The following is a 20,852-nucleotide window of genomic DNA, read 5'->3' on the forward strand; positions in this document are numbered from 1 at the left end:
TAGTCATGAAAAAGAATGAGAAATTGCCACGTGCAATAATATGGATGGACCTAGAGGCTATTACACCAAGTTAAAAAAGCCAGAGAAAGATGAATATCTTATGATTTCATTTATATGTGGAATTTAAGAAACAAATGAACAAACAAAAAAAAGACAAAAACCAGACTCTCAAATATGGAGAACAAATTAGTGGTTGCCAGAGTGGAGGTGGGTAGGGGGATTCATGAAGTAAAGGAGATTAAGAGTACAGTTAACTGTGATGAGCACTGAATAATATATAGAATTGTTGAGTGAGTGTACCCCTGAAACTACTGTAATACTGTATGTTAATTATACTTTAAAAAAAAAAAAAAGCCACTTCTCTGCTGCTATTCTGCTTTCCAGCAGTAAGGTCTCCTGCTGGTTTTTGCCTGCTTTTAACAGTTGACCCTTGAACAATGCAGGGGTTAGGGGCACTGACCCCTGTGCAGTCAAAAATCCACATATAATTTTTGACTGCCCCGAAACATAACTAGTAATAGCTTGCTGTTGACCAGAAGCCTTACTGATAACATATTTTATGTATGCGTTTTATACTGTATTCTTACAATAAAAAATAAGCTAGAGAAAAGAAAATGTTAAGAAAATCATAAGGAAAATACATGAACTGTACTGTATTTATATAAAAATAAAACCATGTATAAGTGGGCCTTGTTGTTTAGTGATCAATTGTATATGGAAGAGAAGAGAAAATACAGTCAGTTCTGTTATCATGCTTGTCTTCAAAACCAGGATTTGTACCATGTGATTGATATTAAGGAACAATTTGAGTATTGTGTGAATTTTATGTTTGCTTATGTGGCATTTGTCTGAGAAACTAGCTAAATGCAGAAAACTGTATCCAGTTAAACTGTGTCGAATAGGAGATACTCAGAAAGCATACATTTCAACCAACTAGCAGCTACCTCAGTCCTCCACTGTGTTGTAAGCCACATCCATCCCCCAGGGTGCCCCAGCTCTCTTTCAGATTTCAGATAATCCTCCTTTCTCTACTTCGCGAAAAAGCAGAGGCTGCACCCTTCTGACTCCCATTCCCACAGGCAAACTTAAAGTTTTTTTTTCAAAGTAACTGCCATATTTATTTTAGCATTTAGGTGTTTCTTGACCATTTAACATGTATAAAATGGTCTACAGTTTTTATTAGCTTCTTATCTTTCTTACGTGTCATTGTTACAGTTCCTGAGTGTGGCTCCCCAGCCCCATCTTCCCCATAAGCCCTGTAGTTTTATTGTACAATTTTGTATAGTGTGGTTATTTTTAGGAATGCATGTTACATTATAGCAGAATTGAATGTAATCACAGCGTCTCAAGATCAAGAGAAACTCAAAAGAAGTTGGTTCTATCCTTGTGCCTTAGACTTGGTAAAAATCCTCTTAGTAACTTCTCTAACACCTTGTATACTTTTCCCGTCCTTATGTAAGCCTTTCCTGAGCAACTGGCAGTTCCAAGAGGGAAGCAACCGTGTCTGTCCTGTTCTTTTTTGTTCCTATAGTCCTAATACAGTGCCTGATATATGGTAGGTGTGCAATTACAATGTGACATCTTACTCTATGCAAATGTAAGTACTTGCATACTCATTTAGGGAATTCAGATGTTTCTTTTGATTTAGCAACCAGAATGGTTCTTAAAGCTATGCTTTAAATATTACAAATTATTATTGTGAAACTTTTTTCTTTTTTTTTTATCTTATTTTAGGGAGAGGAGAGAGTATGTGAGCAGGAAACAGGGACAGACAGAGAGTGAATCTTTAAGTTTGTTTATTTATTATGAGAGAGCGTGTGCGCGAGTGCACCACTCAGGGAGGGGCAGAGAGAGACAGAGACAGACACAGAGACAGAGAGAATCCCAAGCAGTGTGTGCTGTGAGTATGGAACCCAATATGGGGCTCCAACTCATGAATGGTGAGATCATGACCCAAGTTGAAACCAAGAGTCTGACACTTAACTGCCTGAGCTCCCCAGGTGCCCCTAATTTTTCTTGAAGTTTATTTATGAGAGAGAGCATCTTTTTTTAAGTTTACTTTTGTTTATTTTGAGAGAGAGCTAGAGAGCAAGCGGGGGAGGGGCAGAGAGGGAGACAATCCCAAGCAGGCGCCTGCTGTCAACACAGAGCCCAATGCAGGGCTCAAACTCAAAACCCTGAGATCATGACCTGAGCCAAAATTAATATTCAGTTACCAGCTGACTGAACCACCCAGGCACCCTGAGAGAGAGAGAATCTTGAGCAGGCTGTGTATGGAGCCCAGCATGGAGGTCGATCCCACCACCCTGGGGTCATGACCCGAGCTGAAATCAAGAGTAGGACACTCAACTGACTGAGCCGCCCAGGTGCCCCTGTGGAAATTTTAAAGTAGTTGATTGAAACTTGAGGTCGCAGAAACATTCCTGTACTGACCCTTCAATCAGCAGCCAATTGTTATAGTAGGATTTATAATGAATGTGGTAGTTCAGTGAGTATCATTGTTTCTAATTTTAAAAGACTATAAATCCTGTGAATATTTTCTTAAAAATTCCTGAATTCATTATGTATATTTTGAGAAAACTCAGAAAATGTGGAGTGGCAAGTTATTGTCTTAAATTCAGATGAAAGATAAAACTTGGAGAAATAAGTAACAAATAATATTAGGCTTTCATAATGATAAAAGATGACTGAAGCATTTTTCGACTCAAACTTTAGCAGTTGTGAGAGAGATGAGTCTTCTTTATTTCTTTAACTGTTCTTCCTAGAGACTGTCACTTCCTCAGTCTGTTGCTCTTTTGCTTTCTGATTTCTCCTGCATCTTTTTCTGTGTTATTTAATATTTTCCAGTTCCATATTCCTTGAATAGGGAAGTTTATAGTAAGAAGAATTGTGGCACTTCCTTAGAAGGATTAAGTTGATGAGTTTAGGAACTGTGATAATTATTTTTACCTTACCTATTTAGTGTATAAAAGAATTTCCTCATTTAACATTGAGTCTCGGAATTTCACGAGGTCGATTACAGAGCTCAAGTTCTACTCCTGTACAACTTTTCTCAAAGTTATAGTCTTAATTTAATTTTCCACTGAAGTGTCTTAATAGGGGCTAATCTTGATCGACTTCCCTCTCCCATAAAACCTGTGGAACTAGATATTTCTTTACATTAGTCGAAAGATACTCTGAAACAGACACCATTACAGTGTTATGAATGAAAATATCTATATTACAGGCTGAAAGGAAATAGTTGTGAAATTTTAAAAATTTCACTTGCTTTTCCTTTTTAAGTTTATTTGTTTATTTTTGAGAGAAGAGAGACAGACAGAGCGAGCAGGGGAGGGGCAGAGAGAGAGGGTGAGAGAGAATCCAAAGCAGCCCCCGCACCGTCAGTGAGGACCCCAATGTGGGGCTTAAACTCACGAACTGTGAGATCATGACCTGAGCGGAAACCAACAGTCAGACACTTAACCAACTGAGCCACCCAGGTGCCCCAAATTTTACTTGTTTAATATTTTATTTTGATGTAATTTCAAACCTATAGAAAATTTGCTAGAGTGCAAGAAACTCCCGTATATCCTTTACCTAGATTCAATAATTGTGTACGCTTTGCCCCATTTGTTTTATCATAATGTATCTACTTTTCTATGCATAGTTTTTTTCTTGAATCATTTGAAAGTAAGCTGGAAACATCATGCCCCTCCCCTGTGTCCCTAAATACTGTGCGAATTTCCTAAGAATAAGAACATTCTCTTTTGTAATCATAGTAAAGCTATCAAAATCAGGAAATTTAATGTTGATATGATTCTGTTATCTAATCCATAATCCATATTCTACTTTCGTCATTTGTCTCAATAATGTCCTTTATAGCTATTTTTTCCCCAGGATCCAGTCCAGATCATGCATTGCTTTTAGTTGTCTTTCTTTAGTCTCCTTTAAATTATAGCAGTTTCATAGCTGTTTTTTTTTTATTTTCTTAACCTTGACATTTTTGAAGCAGACTATTTTAACACCCACCTGTGCAGATCTTAATGAATGGCATAACTTGCTTCAGATCCCTTTTTTGTGTGAGAAACAAAATGTGGCTGAAACTGAAAAAAAAAAGTTATTTTGTAGATTTTTAATTTGAATTTATGTGATATTGCTTGTGACTAGGTTAGACTTAGGTCAAGTATTTTTGCAAGAATAATACATGAGTATGTATCCTTCACAGTTCAACATTTCAGGAGGCACATAATGTTAGTTCCAGTATTTGTATGTATGTATGCATTCATTCATTCATTCATCCATCCATCCATTCATTCTCTTTGGCATGTTTACTTCTTTCCTTAAGCCTCAAATACACAGAAAATGATTTCAGAATTGCTAACTCATAACACTGACTAAGCATACCTACTAACTGGAGTTTGATATTGCTTACAATTTTTTAAGGTAAAATTTAATTATGGAAAAGTGCATAAATCTTAAGTGAACACTTGGGTGAGTTTTGATAAAAACATAAACCTATATTCCTATCTCTGTGACAGAAGGCTTCTTGGTGCCCCTTTCCTGTTAATAGTGTCCTTCATCATTGACAACTACTTTTCTGGCTTTTTTTTCCATTATAGATTAGTTTGTCCTGTTTTAGAACTCCATAGAAATGGAGTTATACAGTATGTACCCTTTTGTGTCCATTTCCTTTTGTTGGCATAGTATCTGGGATATTCGTCCACATTTTTTTTTTTTTAATTAATAGTTCATTCTTTTTCTGGTTGAGTAGTATATCATTGTATGAAAATACCACAATTTGTTTATTCATTCTACTGCAATGGGCATTTCCAGTTTGTGGCTGTTTTAAATAAAGCTGCTGTGAACATTCAGGTACAAGTGTGTATATTTTCATTTCTCTTGAGTAAATGCCTATGAGTGTAACCACTGGGTCATAGGGTAGATGTATGTGTATCTTTATAAAGAAAATTTCAAATTTGTCTCCTAGTAATTGTACCATTTTATGTTCCCATCCCCAATTATGAGATTTCTGGTTGCTCCACATCCTCACCAACACCTGTGTTATTAGCCCTTTAAATGTTAGCCATTCTTTGGATGTGAGTGATGTCTCATTATAGCTTTAATTCATATTTCTCTAACTACTGATGAGATTGAGTACTTTTTTATATGCCTATTGACCATTCATGCAACTTTCTTCTTTCTTTTTTTTTTTTTTTTTCCACACAGCTTTCTTTGTGAAGGGTTTGTCCAACTGTTTTGGCCTATTTTTAAATATTAGGTTTCTGTTTTACTCATTAGTTGTAGTTCTTTATATATTGTGGTACAAATAGTGAGGTATTTGTATGGTGAATATTTTCTCCCATTTTTTGACTTGCTTATTGATTTTCTTAATATATCTTCTACTGAACATAAGCTTTTGATTTTCATGGACTTATATTTATTAATATTTTCCTATTATGGTTAATGCTTTTTGTGTTCTAAAAAATCTTTGTCTACCCTCAATTTGCAAATATATTCTCTTATGGTTTATTTTATAAGCTTTATAGTTTTATATTTTGCATTTAGGTTTATTTTCATTGCAGATTAATTTTTGTAGAAAGTGTGATATGCCATAAATAGAGATTACAGCTTAATGTTTATTGTGTTTCTCTATGCAAAGTCAGATTTCTGTTTTTTGTTTTTGTTTTTAAACAGGGGAAAATGTTATGATTGTAAGACACTTTGATTTGTTATGCTTTTGGGAAAGCCAAGTACTTCATCATTTCTTTAATATAGAAATGTGTAAATTTAGAGACTGCATAAACAAAAATGAGATTATTGCCTTATGATAATGGAAATAACTAGAACATTTAAATATACACACACACACACATATATGTGTGTGTGTGTGTGTGTGTGTATACACACACACACATATATATATATATAATTTATATATAATATATATATATATATATATATATATATATATAATTTATTTATTTGAGAGAGACAGAGATGGTGTGAGTGGGGGAGAGGCAGAGAGATAGGGAGAGAGTGTATCCCAAGGAGGCTCCATCCACACTGTGAGTGCAGAGCTTGTTGCGGGGCTGTATCCCATGAAACCATGAGATCATGACCTGAGCTAAAACCAAGAGTCAGGTGCTCAACTGACTGAACCACCCAAGCACCCCTAGAACATTTTAAGATGTTTAAAAGAATAGATAGCATACAAGGCACCTGGGTGGCTCAGTCGGTTAAGCGTCTGGCTCTTGGCTTCGGCGCAGGTCATAATCTCATGGTTTGTGAGTTCGAGCTCCACATTGGGCTCCAAGCTGAGAGTATAGAGCCTGTTTGGGATTCTCTCTCTTCCCCTCCCCTCCACTCGTGCTCACTCTCTCTCTCAAAATAAATAAACTTAAAAAAAAAAAGAATAGATATGGTACTAAATTAACTATTTCTACAGCAATGAGACTTTGTGTGAGAACTGTTGTTCATTGTACATGTTCTACAACTACATGAATAGTTTTTTTAGTTTTCCAGATGAGATTATTTTTTTCTACAACTTGCAAAGTGATTTGATTGCCATGTTATAAATCTTTTATTGGTGGTCTAAAGTCTGTCAGGTTTTCCATTTGAAACCCCTATTTTCAGGAGCAGACATTTGAAAAAAAAAATTAACCAGCCAGAAACTTGGCATTCATGATCTTGGTTCACTATAAGGTACTTGCTTTAACAAAATTTTAAATAGTCAGCTTTTTTTTTTTTTAAGTTGTAAGCAGCACAGAGAAGAGTAAAGGAATTTCTTTGTTTAAACAAGGAATATTTTTCCAGACAACTTATCCCAATTAAATTGACAAAGCAAACTTTCCCCTTCTAGAAATCATTTAAGTATGTATGTTCCTATGTTCTATTTCCCACAAGAGACTACCTCAAGACTTTGCTTTTACTTTGCTATAATTCATAGCAAATATCCTTGATCCCTGTTCTCTTTTCTGTTCATTTATGCTTTTAAAATTCTCTCTAGTATATTTATTTATATTTAAAATGGCTTTGAATTTTGGCATTCTTTTTTTCATTTTTCCTCCTTGTAGTGCCTCCTTGAACAAAACAGTATATGCCTCTACCTATTGGTTGACAATCAATATTAATTTTGAGAGAAGATGTGGTATAAATAGCAGTGATTTTCTTGAAATTAAATTTCTGAATACAGACTTTAAAAACTATTCTGAAGAGTTGCCACTTAAAGGGCAGGCTTTGAGGCAAGTTTTCTTTCCTCTTCCGTACAGTGTGGATGTCAGCTTGAGTACTTTCACAATCTGTTTTTAACCCACTGTCATTTGCATGGTGAACACTTAACTGCTATTGGTCCAGAAAGGTGTTTGTGGGTTTTTTGTTGCTCTTATTTCACTTCTTATTTTCTTTAAAATCATTTCCTGAAAACTTAGTACAGAAATGTAACCTACTGCAGCAAGCGAGATGATCTTCTGGAAATCTTTACTTTTGCTTCACTCTGAGGATAATTTGCTTCAGGCAAGAGATTTTTGGGTGCTGCTGAAATTTCGGAGATCTGGGAAAATGGGGTAATAACATGACACCAGCTCTTAAGCAGCAACATCTGCTGTGGTTCAAAGCCACACAAAGAAAGCTGCTTAAGCAGTTGAATATTTTGGACTGCACGGACAAGTGTGGTTCAACTGCAAAGACTGCAGAGTGGAGGAAACTTAAAGTTTAGAGAAGTTGTTTAAAAATGGAGTCGTGGAAGATGAGCATCTTTAAGAGACAAACATCACCTTGTCCTCCAAGCTATCGAAGATCTTTGTCAGAACCTGCTTATGCAAATTCAGAGATAGGAACAAGCTTAAAGAATTATCCTTGGCGTGGTCCAGTGAAAAGCAAGAGGAAGAAAAATGAACATGCTGTTTCCAACCTAGGAAAGCCACTGGGTGCTTATCGGTGGCAAACACATCCCAGCTTTAGGTGGAAAGGGGGCAAAAGGGAGAGATGGCAGACTAATAAAGGAGACGTGGATGAAGCACAACACAAGGTCGTGCCAAAGATGGTTGGTAATAATGCCTCTTCCTCTGCTAATGAGGTCCTTGGAACATCAACAGAGAAGCTGAACCTGGTCAACACCCGGTCACTTCGGGTTCCATTCACCAGATCTATTTCAGAGCCAGAACCCCGCTGCAGTATCAGATTTGGTAGACCGTGGCCGACTTCAGTGAGGTCAGAGGAGTCTGAGCAGCAGGGATATTTCATCCGTGGCATTTTTTCTACTCTTTCCAATGGCTTCTCCAGGATGCTGAGTTTAAGAGGAGAATCAACCAATGAGCCAGTAAGAGAAGGTATATTGTGATGAATAAGGGTTGAAAAGGAAGGGACGGCTCAATTTTAATTACTATTGAAATTTTAATTACTTGTGTTTTATAATAAGATAAGCCATTCTATTTGCTCATTATGAAGCAAATTTAATATAATTTTTAAAAGTGATAAACACTACTACAGAAATCCTCTTTCAATGAATGATGGTAAATAAAAGTAAAAAATGGATTTGGTTAAATTAAGGAATTTTTTATGTTATACTCTTAAATTCCGCTATGGAGCCTGTATAAAAGGTTTTTGTTTTGTTCGGGTTTTTTTTTTTTTTTTTGTAACCCCTTTTTTTAAATCTCCATTGATCTACTTTTGCAAGTTAAATGCAATTTAGAGGAGAAATCAAATAATTTCCTCATGAGAAAGTTGAGAATTAAACAGAATTTCTATTATTATCCCTTCATAAAAACTGACAGATATTAGAACTATTTAGAGCAGAACTGTATTGACAGCTTTTATTAGGTTGGAATTATGATTTGCTTATGTCATGAAAATACACAATTTGAATATGGAAGCAAGAGATGCAGATCTTCAACTTGTTCAGATGACAGTGGAGAAGTTTGTGTTTGATTCATTTCATACAAAAGAATCATCAGTTTTTTGCTGTTTTTTTTTTTAATCTCATTTAGGACTTGTTTAAATTTAAAAATGTTTTCTATTGATGGTAGCATTGTTAAATTCAAAAAAAAAGAACTCAAAGTTTTATCTGATTGCCTTGGAAATGATTGACCTTATCTGCTGAACTATTTCAGTTGTGTGTCATGACCCATACTTGTTTGTTTGTTGTTTTTGGAAACCTCAGCACTGACTCTGATAGTATCTCCATCCAGTTGAGGCCATTTTTGGACAAGCTCTTACTATTAGAAAACTTTAGCTTATCTTTCCTATAAGGTTGACCATATCGTGAAAATTTAAACTCTTTAGGAAATTATGGGAATTGTTGAGGAATTTTGTTGTTGGAGTACAGTCTAATTTCTTTTAAAATGAAGATGAAGAGTGCAAAAGGGTGCCATATCAGTGAAAAATTAAGTAATTTTCCAAATATAGGTGTGACAGTAATTCATTATTCCTCCTAAACCTTGTCCTCCCTAGATTTTCTTTTGCTTAGTGAGTTTTAATGATACTGTTAAGTTTATCTGTTTGCTTCTTACCCTTGGCTTATAAATAATTACCAAGAGTAAAATCTTGTTGCTGTACCTGTATTAACATTCCATTAAAATTTTTGAAAGACTAGGTTGTTGGGTTTCCTTGGATGCCAGTACGTGTGTTTCCTTGTTAGGTGATGACAGGATGATGTAAAGGCGTGTCAAAGGGAATTAAGAGTTTGTAATAAATTCTTAGAATAGGTGCTTCTCAAGGGTTAATATGTGTGCAGTTGATGAAAGAAGGCTAGAGGATTTTGAGGGTTTGGGTTTTTTTTTTTTTGTTTTTTTTTTTTGTTTGTTTTTTGTTTGTTTGTTTTTTGTCTTCATAAAGATTTTGGGCTTTTGTAGTTAACTTTCAGTTTCTAGTAAATTTGCCAAGCTGTCGACTGCCTGCTGTGTGTCATGTGCTCAAAGACTGTCCCTACTTTTTATACATTTATGGTTTACTTAAGGAGATACAAAGTATTCCGTATTTATTATATTCCTAATATATTTCCTAATACTCTTTATCACTTATAATCACAGAATAATTATGCATAAACAGAGTTTAAGGTGCTGTTAATAAGGGATTTCAAGTCAAATAATTAAAGAACCCTACCCAGTATTCTCTCCAGTCAGATAGATCAGCAATTTTTATTAAACAGTTAACTGTGATGTCCCCTACATGCTTTACCAGTGAAGATTCAAGCTCTTAAACCTGAAATGTGCTATTTAATACAAAGATTGTTGCCAGTTCTTGTCTAGAGATCTCTTTTTCTCTGTGGCCCAAGCTTCTACCCAGCGTAGAGTCTGTGTCAGTGGTTTTCTAACTTTCTGTAATCGTGAACCTTCCAGCCTTGCTTATTCCCCACAAGAGAGAGTATGACTGGCCCAAGAGACCTGAATTCTACTTCCATCTATGCCAGTTATCTTCTGTGAAATTTACTCACTGAGTCTCTTTTTACACTTTTGTGGAATGGTAATTCCTTCCTCACAAGTGATAAAATTTGAAAATGCTATGTATATTATTTATTCACAGATGGCATATAAATGAAAATTGTTCTGATCAGAGCTGCTATTGTGGTATCATAGCAAGGTATGGAATATTAAACCATAGATATCTTTAAGACTGTGTTAAGGAAATAAATATATTTCTTAATTTGAAACTCACTAGTGTTTGTTACTTTTCTTATTCAATATGAACTGCAAGAGGTGAGAGGCATTAAGTAATGTAGTGTGTATTTAAAGCATTTAAATGTATTTAAAGCATTTGGCACATAGCATTTGTTCAATATATATTAGATCTTGTTTCTGTTAAGAAAGTGAAATTACACGGATATAGTTTTTTAAAAAAATAGGGAGGAGAGGGGCACCTGGGTGGCTCAGTCAGATGAGTGTCTGACTTCGGCTCAGGTCGTGATCTCACGGTTCATGGGTTTGAGCCCCGCATTGAGCTCTGTGCTGACAGTTCAAAGCCTGGAGCCCGCTTCAGATTCTGTGTCTCCCTCTCTCTCTCTGCCCTTCCCCTCAACTCTCTCTCTCTCTCTCTCTCTCTCTCTCTCTCTCTCTCTCACTCTCACTGTCTCTCACTCTCTCTCTCTCTCTTTCTCTCAAAAATAAATAAACATTTTAAAAAGTTAAAAAAAATAGGGAGAGAAGGAGGATACCTGATTGTTGAGTGTTGTACTTGACAAATGTAAGTAAATTGCAATGTTCTAGTCTTTAAAAAAATTTTTTTTACATTTATTTATTTTTTGAGAGAGCACAAGTGGGGGATGGGCAGAGAGAGAAGGAGACACAGAATCCGAAGCAGGCTCCAGGCTCCGAGCTGTCAGTACAGAGCCCGACGCTGGGCTCGAACTCCCAAACTGGGAGATCATGACCTGAGCCGAAGTCGGACCCTCAACCAACTGAGCCACCCAGGCGCCCCTGCAATGTTCTAGTCTTAAACCCTGTGCACCTGAACTTGTTCTGAGCATAAACAAGGAATAATTTCTTGTGCCATAGCTGACTGTAATTACCCTCATGCTTAAAGCAGTGAAATATGTCATTCTCAGGGTCTCTAACCAATTTAGGAGGGAGAAGCTGAAAGGCTTCAGTGATATTCCATGCTCAACCCTCCAGTTGTGCAATAAATATTCCTTTGTCTGATGTAGGTCAGATAATATGTAGGTCAAATGATACAATGTTAAAATGTAACTTGTACTTTTTATGTCTAATTGTAATTCCAACTGCTTTGGGCTCATGTCTAAGAATGGAGTTTCCATGTTTGCAGTAGTGGAAGTAAATTGAAACACTCAATAAGAGAGGAATAACCACAAACCCATTATAGCATATCAAATCAGCAGACTGTCATAGGGCCTACATAGTTGCTACTTACTAGCTGTGTGAAACTTAGAAAAAACTGTTATTGTAAATGTGCATGGGATGTAAATTCTAAGTTACTGGGAGGCAATTTCATTCCTAAATTCTTTTTCTTCCTCTGTCAATAGGTAGAGATAGGAATGAAAGCTTTAAAAAAAAAAGGTAGGAAAGGAAATTAAATTTACCCTATGCAGTTCTTCTTTCTGGTTATAGTTTATGTCTTGTTAAACTGACATTATTTATGATGTTACAGTAATAAGACTATCCTCTCTCCAGTGTTATGTTTTTAAAGACCTCCTAACTTGGGAATTAGAAGACTTTATTTTTTTTTCTGGGTAATTTTCTTTTAATATGCTCATTCAATTTTTAAAAAGTTTTTCATAAACCTACTGGGAAGGACCTTATACACTAACTCAACAAAGGTTTATGGAGTTCCTGAGACACTGTTCTTAGTGCTTAGAATATATAGCACATTATTTTATCAAGTAACTAACAGCTTCCTCACTTATTCTAGGGAATCATTAACCAAATTAGAAAAACTAAAAATACTGTAATTTCATAAGATATACGTCTAATAAATAGTGGTGAGGATTAGTTAGTATAAGAATTTATACAGTGTTTCAGATGTTCTCTACAATTGGACCTTTTATTTACTTATGAATTAAAAGAGATGTCTGTGCAAAACACAGAGAACTATGTTCCCTTTCTGACATCTCCTAAGGATTGCTGCATTTCAGCAATTTTGTGTAACACCTACCCACCTATAGTATTAGCTATTAATATTTGCTATTAATTAGCTATTTTAGCTATATATATTTTCAGTATTAATATTTGCATATTAATATATACCAAATTATTCCTTTCTGCGTGATTTCAGCATATGTTTAAAATCTTTTGAGTGTCTCTATTTCTGTTTAAAAATATTTTCCTGGGGCACCTGGCTGGCTCAGTTGGTTGGGTGTCCGACTTCAGCTCAAGTCATGATCTCACGGTCCATGGGTTGGAGCCCCACATTGGGCTTTGTGCTGACAGCTCAGAGCCTGGAACCTGCTTAGGTTTCTGTGTCTCCCTCTCTGTGTGCCCCTCTCCTACCTTCTCTCTCTCTCAAAAAAAAAAAAAAAAAAAAAAAAAAATTTAAAAAATTTTCCTAGAATTTCTCTTATTTCACAGATTTTTCTATTTCTATAGTCAATAAGGTTTTTTTTTTTTTACCCTACAAAATGAAATAAACTTTTCTCTAATTATAAAAGTAAAAAAAAGCTGTATAAAATTTTTCAGACAAAAATATAAGGAAGACCTTTAGAACGGGTCATAATCCCTAAGGATTTTAGTTTTAATCAAGCAATGAAAATTTAAATTTTTTTTCAGGTACCAAACAGGTAGATGATAGCTATGTAATAGGCTGCTTAGTCCTTATGTTGGAGTTAGATCTGGGGTTAAATTCTGGCTGTCTTTTTAGTTGCGAAGTAGACATAACGTCTCCAGTTCTATTTTCTTTATAAGAAAGTACAACTGTCCCCAATGGACAAATGTATGTTGTGCATACGTACATATATACACACACGTCTTCTTTATGTGTATGTCCCTACACACAATGGAATAAAGAAGAATGAAGCCATAAAGCCATAAAGAAGAATGGAATCTTGCCATGTGCAACAACATGGATGGAGCTAGAGAGTTTAATGCTAAGCAAAATAATTCAGACAGAGAGACAAATACCGTATGATTTCACTCATAATGTGGAATTTAAGAAACACACACACACACACACAAAAACAAGCAAAGGAAAAAATAAAGGAGAGAGAGACAAACCAAGAAATATACTCTTAACCGTAGAGAACAAATTGATGGTTACTAGAGGGGAGGTGGAATGGGGGAGATGAGTGAAATAGGTGATGGGGATTAAAAAGTACACTTATGATGGCCTCTGAGTAAATCTAGAATTGTTGAATCACTAAACAATACAGTGAATACTTATATAGCACTGTATTTTTATTGGCATAAAAATTAAAAACGTAACTAAAAAATGAAACTAGAACTGTAATATAGATGCTGTGGAGTTGTAACAAGGATTAAATGAGATAGTATGTGTCACGTGCTTTGTCTACCTTGTAGTCACTTTAAAATAAAAATCATCTGTTCATGAGGACACATCCTGGAGTCTCCTTGGAGTAGACTTAAGAATGTTTCAATCCTCATTTTACATTTATAAAACATTTATTAAGATAACCAGTTTTGTCTAAGTGATATTTTCTAAATGTGTTCTCAAATTCTGTGAGTACTTTATTTTAGCTTTGTATTTACTAACTGCTTAGTAGAAGCAGTTAGTAGAACTGTTAATAGAAGAACCTTTGCAATTTTTTTTTTTTAACGTTTATTTATTTTTGAGACAGAGAGAGACAGAGCATGAACAGGGGAGGGGCAGAGAGAGGGGGAGACACAGAATCTGAAACAGGCTCCAGGCTCTGAGCTGTCAGCACAGAGCCCGACGCGGGGCTCGAACTCACGGACCGCGAGATCATGACCTGAGCCGAAGTCGGCCGCTTAACCGACTGAGCCACCCAGGGGCCCCTGCAATTTTTTTTACGATATGTAGACCTCCCAACTAAGAGCAGTGTTGTGTGTATGTACACTTCCATTTGTTCATGACTTCTTTAATTTTTCCATTGGGACTTTGCAAATGTTTTTAATAAAAGAAAAAATTAACCTTCACACATTTTATTATACTTGTGATTGAGCTCTGTTTTTATTGCATATTTTACAGTTAATTTTAAAGATGATAAAAAGTATGTTGATTTTTGTACTGAGCTCTAGTTTATTACTGATTGTTCATCTGATATTTAAAATCAGCATCCCTTATTTTAGAAGCAGAATATTTTAGGGGAAAGAATATTAGTCTTTGGAGACATGAAGACCTGTTTCCAAACTCTTTATATGTCATCTATTTGCGTGTAATTCTTGGTATGTTATGTTTGACCTCTCTGAGGTTATCTTCCTCATATTTAAAATAGGGATAATACCTGTATTGAAAGAGTATTACAAAACAACATAAGGTAGTTGTTAAGAATCGGAAGTTTTCTTCAGATATACTTGGGAATAAACCTGTCTTTAAAGAGAATGATTAACACCAACTTTAGGATTTACCTTTGCTGGGGAGAACGAAGGGGATAGGGAGGGAAGTGTTGCGTGGGTTGATGGAAGTTACTGGCATTGTTTTCATTAGGGGTCAAATTATGGTTTCACCGATATTTATGGTAATGCCACAAATAAGTAGATGAACGGATGAGTTAGGTAACTTAAAAACCAGGCCATGCATGATCCATTTATAACAATGGGTCAGAATGAAGCATGACCATTAAAATGATTAAAAATATTTTCAAATTCTGGCTCTACCGCTCATTAGTAATGGGACCTTGGGCAGATTACTTTATGTCTCTGAGCCTCAGCTTACTCATTTGTAAGATGAAGTAATATCTGCTGAGTAGGTTGTTGTGACGATTAGATGAAATGGGCTGTGTAAAGTCCGTAGCACAGTGCTTGTCAAGTAGTGAGAGCTCAGTAGGAGTTACTGCCCAGGGATGCACTGAGGCCAGCTTGCAGAAGCCGGTCGATTGTTGTGTATTTATTGCCAGTGGCCCAGTAGCGACACTGCATTGATACCTTCAAATTAACCACCGTGGTGGGGCTGTTAGTACCTCGGAAATGTTGCAGATCAAACAGTGGTAATGGGGGTGTGTGGTAGTGTTTCAGAGGTGGCAGCTGTTAAAGTTAACATACCATTGGTAACACCTATTATTATTTAAATCTTTGGAGTTAATAACCAGTATTACACAAAATAGGATTTTTGACTTTAGTTTTAAATATGCTGCTTCTCCCGTTAAGAAATTTTATATTTAATATTTTAGAGTATTAAAGTTGAATACTGAGTTGTATTAAATTGGCATCTGTTGAGATGTATTTTTTTTTATCATTCATATTCCTATTGTTTTGCTAACATTGAAGTGTCTGGAATAACCTATGTATGGTACACAATTATTTTAAGGTGTTTTTTTGCTGAGGTATGCTAGCACTTTTTATTTAGATCACTTTTGTTTTGTTTTGATAAGTCATCTGTAACTATGCTCCTACCTCTGAGATTATGCAGTAATTTTTTGGGGTCTTATTATCACGTGATTTTGAGATCAAAACTGTGTATGTTTTTAGCCCATTGAATAAAATGTAATCCTCTTCTAAATTTTAGAATATAAGTAACACTTTAGAAATAATCTGTAGTGAATTCATTCATGGTGCCTTTATTATTTAGCAATTTTACTTTAAAATGATTTAAAATTTTACATTCACTATTATTGACAACTTTTTCTGCTTGTTTCATTTACTGTGTTATGTTTTTAAAATTATTTTCACCTGGATTTTTAGTTCATTAGTATGTGCTAAGTTACCTCCAATGCTAACAAAATTTGTAATTATTTTTGCCTCAGATTTAAGTAAATCCAATTAACATAAAATTCAAGCTAATTATTAGGTACAATCGCAATAAAAAAAAGAAAAAAACAAAGTAACTTGAATATTTTAGTTTACTCCCCTCATTGAATTTGTATCAAAGTCTCCAGTGAAGCTATTCTTAAAAGTAAAATTTTCTTGTCCTTTTTGTCTCATGTTTAAATGATCAGATTTCACTCTTTCCATGTGGTTTTGCCATTTCTGAGCAATCTGACAAATAAAATGAAAAAAATATGTGCTTTATGTGGGAAGACTTTCCTTAACAAATAACTGGCTGGTTTGACTTCTCAGCTAAAACAAAGTTATTTAACTTATATTCACCAAGTCAGTAAACTGAGAAATAAATGTATAAGAGAGAGCCAGTATCCTAAGTAATAAAATTTCTTAGCCTATTTATTTATTTCCCTATAAATAAATGGAAATATTCTAGTCCATTCCTAAAAAAGATTACTTAGCTGCTGTCTCACCTTCTGGCTGCCAGTATCTTTTTTCTTGCTAAATTTCTAGAAATTTGAGTGGGAGAGCCTTTCATTACCAAATCCTGAGATAATCAGAAGACATTCTTCATTGACGTATTAGGTGCAAAGGATTCAACCCAGTGTGGTCAGTGGTAGTTAATGATGACATCAACCATAGAGTAGTTTTTCTAGACTATGCCTAATAATCTGAGTGCAGAGCCACCCCTAACCTAGGATGGAATTTATTTCTTCAAAGGTATGTAATCTGGTGGTCTGCTTAGGGGCCTGATGCCACAAGCTTGTACCTGTCTCTCAGCTTTAGAATTTGTTATTAATCTCAGTTACCAAAATCGGAGATTCTGATGTTAGAGCCTGGGCTAAAAACCAGTAGAATTCTCAACCACTCTAAAACTTGCCTAGTTATCCAACTAATATTTTTTTAAATGTTTATTTTTGAGAGAGAGAGCGCAAGTGCGAGTGGGTGCGAGCAGGGGGAGGGGCATAGAGAGAGAGGGAGACACAGAATTCGAAGCAGGCTCCAGGCTCCAAGCTGTCAGCACAGAGCCCGACAAGGGGCTCGAACTCACGACCCGTGAGATCATGACCTGAGCCAAAGTCGGACACTTACCGACTGACTGAGCCACCCAGACTCTCCTCAACTAATCTTTTTTGATATATGTTGCAACTGGGTCATTTTTTTTACTTCTCAAGCTTATAAAAATTAATAATCCCTTGTTTTTCAGTTGGTCCTGGTTTTCTAGTGAAGTCTTAAGAAGGCAAGCAAACAATAACAAAACAAAAAGGATTTGTTTTTAAATATTGTGATCAATAAGTTATTTCACTGGCTGAAACTTTATGGTGTGATTTACACTAGACACTAGGTGTCTCTGGCATTTATCTTGGAGCAAAACTGTCTTAATGTAATGGATCTGGATCTTCAGTATTGAAGATCCCCCTTCATCACCAGCAACCAAGGATGATACAGAATGAACATAGCCCATTATCCATGTTTTGGTAGTTTACAACATGGAGAGGAGGCAGATATGTGAACAGATAAATAATACAAATAATCCCTGACAATGTGTCATTTGAAATAGGTTTGGGTTAATAGAAGTCTCCCAAGTTAAAGAATTAGGGGGTAATTTAGACTCAGGGAACAATGTGAGTGTCAAAAGTACATCCAGCGAATGGTGAGAAGTTCACAAAGTGAACTGTGCAGAGGGTGGAAATATGAGTACATGTGACTCCAAAGGAAAATGAGTTAGTGTTTGAAGAATTCTGTGCTGAGTACCAGGCTCACGATTTTGGATTTCAAACGTAACAGAGATTTTAAAGTAGGGATATAAGTTTGATTTTTTAGGAAGACGCTTTAACGATAGCGTGGATGATGGGCTGATGATGGAGAGATACAATCAAATTGTGCCAGAGTTTAAGTAAGGTGTGATAAAAGCCTGAATTAAAAATAAGTGTAAAATGAGGGTATAAGAGACTCTTAAATACAGAGAACAAACTGAAAGTTGATGGGGGGGGGGGGCAAGGGAGAGGGGAAAATGGGTGATGGGCATTGAGGAGGGCACTTGTTGGGACGAACACTGGGTGTCGTACATAAGTGATGAATCATGGGAATCTACTCCTGAAGCCAAGAGCACACTGTTTGCACTGTATGTTAGCTAACTTGACAATAAATTATATTTAAAAAACAAAAAATAATAAATGAGGGTAGAGGTTCCAGTAAAAAGACCTTTCTGAGGTAGATTGTGACGGAATTTCTAGAGTAAGGCAGAAGGCAAATAAGGGTTCAAGGTTTATAGATTTGGAAAATGGTGGTACCTTTAACTGAATTTGAGAATAAAGAAGTGGAACATTTCAAAGGGGAAAAGGCAGTGAACATGTGTTTAGTAATTTCTATATGCTTGGTTTTCAACCTCTGAGTACTTTATATGCATTTATCTGGTTTAATCCTCTGAAAAATCCTGTGAGGTAGTTGGAGTTATTTTTCTTTTAAAAGTAAGGAATTAGAGAATCAGAAGGGTTTGGGTACTTCGCTAAGACTGCCCAGCTGTCTAGGTTTCTGTAGCTCCTAGGTTTCTGTAACTTCAAGCCCTTGTTCTTACCTCTCCATTTCATGGCCCTCTTTTGAGCATATGATGTTTGAGAGGGTCTTCAAGAACCTGGGAGCATTTGTCCAGTGAGCACTGAGGAATAATGGGGCAGCAGTTGAAGAGTAGAGATCAGTTTTCATATGAAGATAGACATTTGGGAATCATGAGCACATAGACACTGAAGCCACAGGAATGGATGAAGTCATTCAGGTGGGAGTTGTAGTGTGGGGGTAGTGAAGTTGTCAAGGTTAGCACCCTGATCTTGGCACATCTGGCCATCTTATTCCAGGCGAACCAGAATCTATTAGCAAAGCCACTCAACTTTTATGATTATAGATTAGGAGTTTACCCATTGTGGTGGCAGGCTTACTGTTCCTTCTTTTATACACACACACGCCCACACACACACCCCTACCTTATTTATTTTTATTTAAAGCTTTACTGAGATATAATTTACATACCATACAGTTTACTCAAAGTATATGACTCAACTGAACTTTTCAATGGTAGCAACGTATACCTATCATAAAATTTACCATTTTAATCTTTTTAAGTGTAGTTTCAGTAGAATAAGTATATTCACATTGCTGTACAACCATCATCACCATCCATCTCAGAGTATTTCATCTTCCCAACCTGAAACTCTGTATCCATTGAACAGTAACTCCCCTCTCATCTCTCTCCCCAGCCCCTTGTAACCATTACTTTCTGTCTCTGTGAATTTGACTATTCTAGGTGTCTCACTCATGTGGAATCACAATATTGTCCCTTTTGCACAATTTAGTTGTTTTTAGTATATTCAAAGTGTTGTGCAACCATACTGCAATAAATCTTACAACAACGAAAAGAAACTGTACTTATTAGCAGCACTTCCCCATTGCCCACTCCCCTGCCACAGCCATAGGTAACCACTAATGTGCTTTCTGTCTCTATAGATGTGCCTAAAGATTTCATATAATGGAATCTTATTATATGTGGCCTTTTGTGTATGGCCTCTTAATTAGCATAATTTTTTCAAGGTTAATCTATGTTGTAGCAACTGTCAGTACTTCATTTCCTTTTATAGCCAAATATTATTCCATGATATGGATATACCACATTTTGTTTATATATTCATCAGTTGGTAGACATTGGCTTGTTACACGTTTTGGCTATTATACTGCTATGAATGCTCACAAACAGGTCTTTACATGGGTCTGTGTTTCACTTGGGTATTTACCCTTCTATTTTGTAAAAGACCTGTACTACGTCTAAAATAAGGATGTGGTGTTTTGAGACTTTAAGTCACATTCGGTTTTCCACTTGTTATCTAAACATGTTATAGTCTTGCTATTTGATTCATGTTTTATATCTGTGTGTTCATTCAATAAATGTTTGTGAAGATATTTATAAGATTTTAGTCTTAATTGAATACGTAGTTAACAACTTCCTACACCTGGGTTTTTAAGTTCAGTGTGATCTAGCATTTCCCACTGGTAGCTTGATTAATGAACATGGCGATTTGTCTTCATTGCCAGGATGATTGTCATATTTTTATATGCCTGAGGCAGTTGTTAGTCAATTTCTCATGCTCAAGGCTGGTATATCTTCGTGAGGAAGCAAAGAGAAGAGTGAGATGAGTAATGTCTCTGAATCTATGATTATGAAACCATATCCATATGAGTATACAGGTTCTTAGTGACTGAGCTTTAGTCAGTAAACCACAGGCATTTTTTCCTGTCATTCTCATGTGAATTTTCTCATTGATATATCCTTAGTTTGTCTCTTAGTTTCCAATATACGGATTTGATGATGATTATGTATTCACTTATCTTCACAAAACAGAAATCTTGTGTTTTGTCCATTTTTTGAGATACTGCCACCAAAATGTCAAAATAGTTTGAGGCTTAAGGGATACCAATTCAATTATAACTTAGCACAGTATATAACCATAACCTTGGCCAAAATAAAGGGTATTTTGAATGTTATGT

General features: G+C 35.7%; 1 protein-coding gene across 12 annotated transcripts in view; it reads left to right on the forward strand.

The window, feature by feature from the left end:
- RASAL2 (RAS protein activator like 2) overlaps positions 1-20,852 on the forward strand; it is a 357,105-nt gene that overhangs the window by 112,828 nt on the left and 223,425 nt on the right. For 7 of the 12 annotated variants that reach the window (XM_078440819.2, XM_078440818.2, XM_060643614.3 and 4 more), the window contains exon 1: positions 7,401-8,306. The exons of 4 other annotated variants lie outside the window; for them this stretch is intronic. In XM_078440819.2, the coding sequence (XP_078296945.1) occupies positions 7,709-8,306 (598 nt within the window). In that variant the 5' untranslated portion in view covers positions 7,401-7,708. Of the gene's footprint in view, positions 1-7,400; positions 8,307-20,852 lie in introns of those variants that run through there. One more of the 12 variants, XM_060643618.3, reaches the window with a different exon arrangement.

The sequence above is a fragment of the Panthera onca genome, chromosome F1 (genome assembly GCF_046562875.1).
Source record: "Panthera onca isolate mPanOnc1 chromosome F1, mPanOnc1 haplotype 2, whole genome shotgun sequence".
Lineage (NCBI taxonomy): Eukaryota > Metazoa > Chordata > Mammalia > Carnivora > Felidae > Panthera > Panthera onca.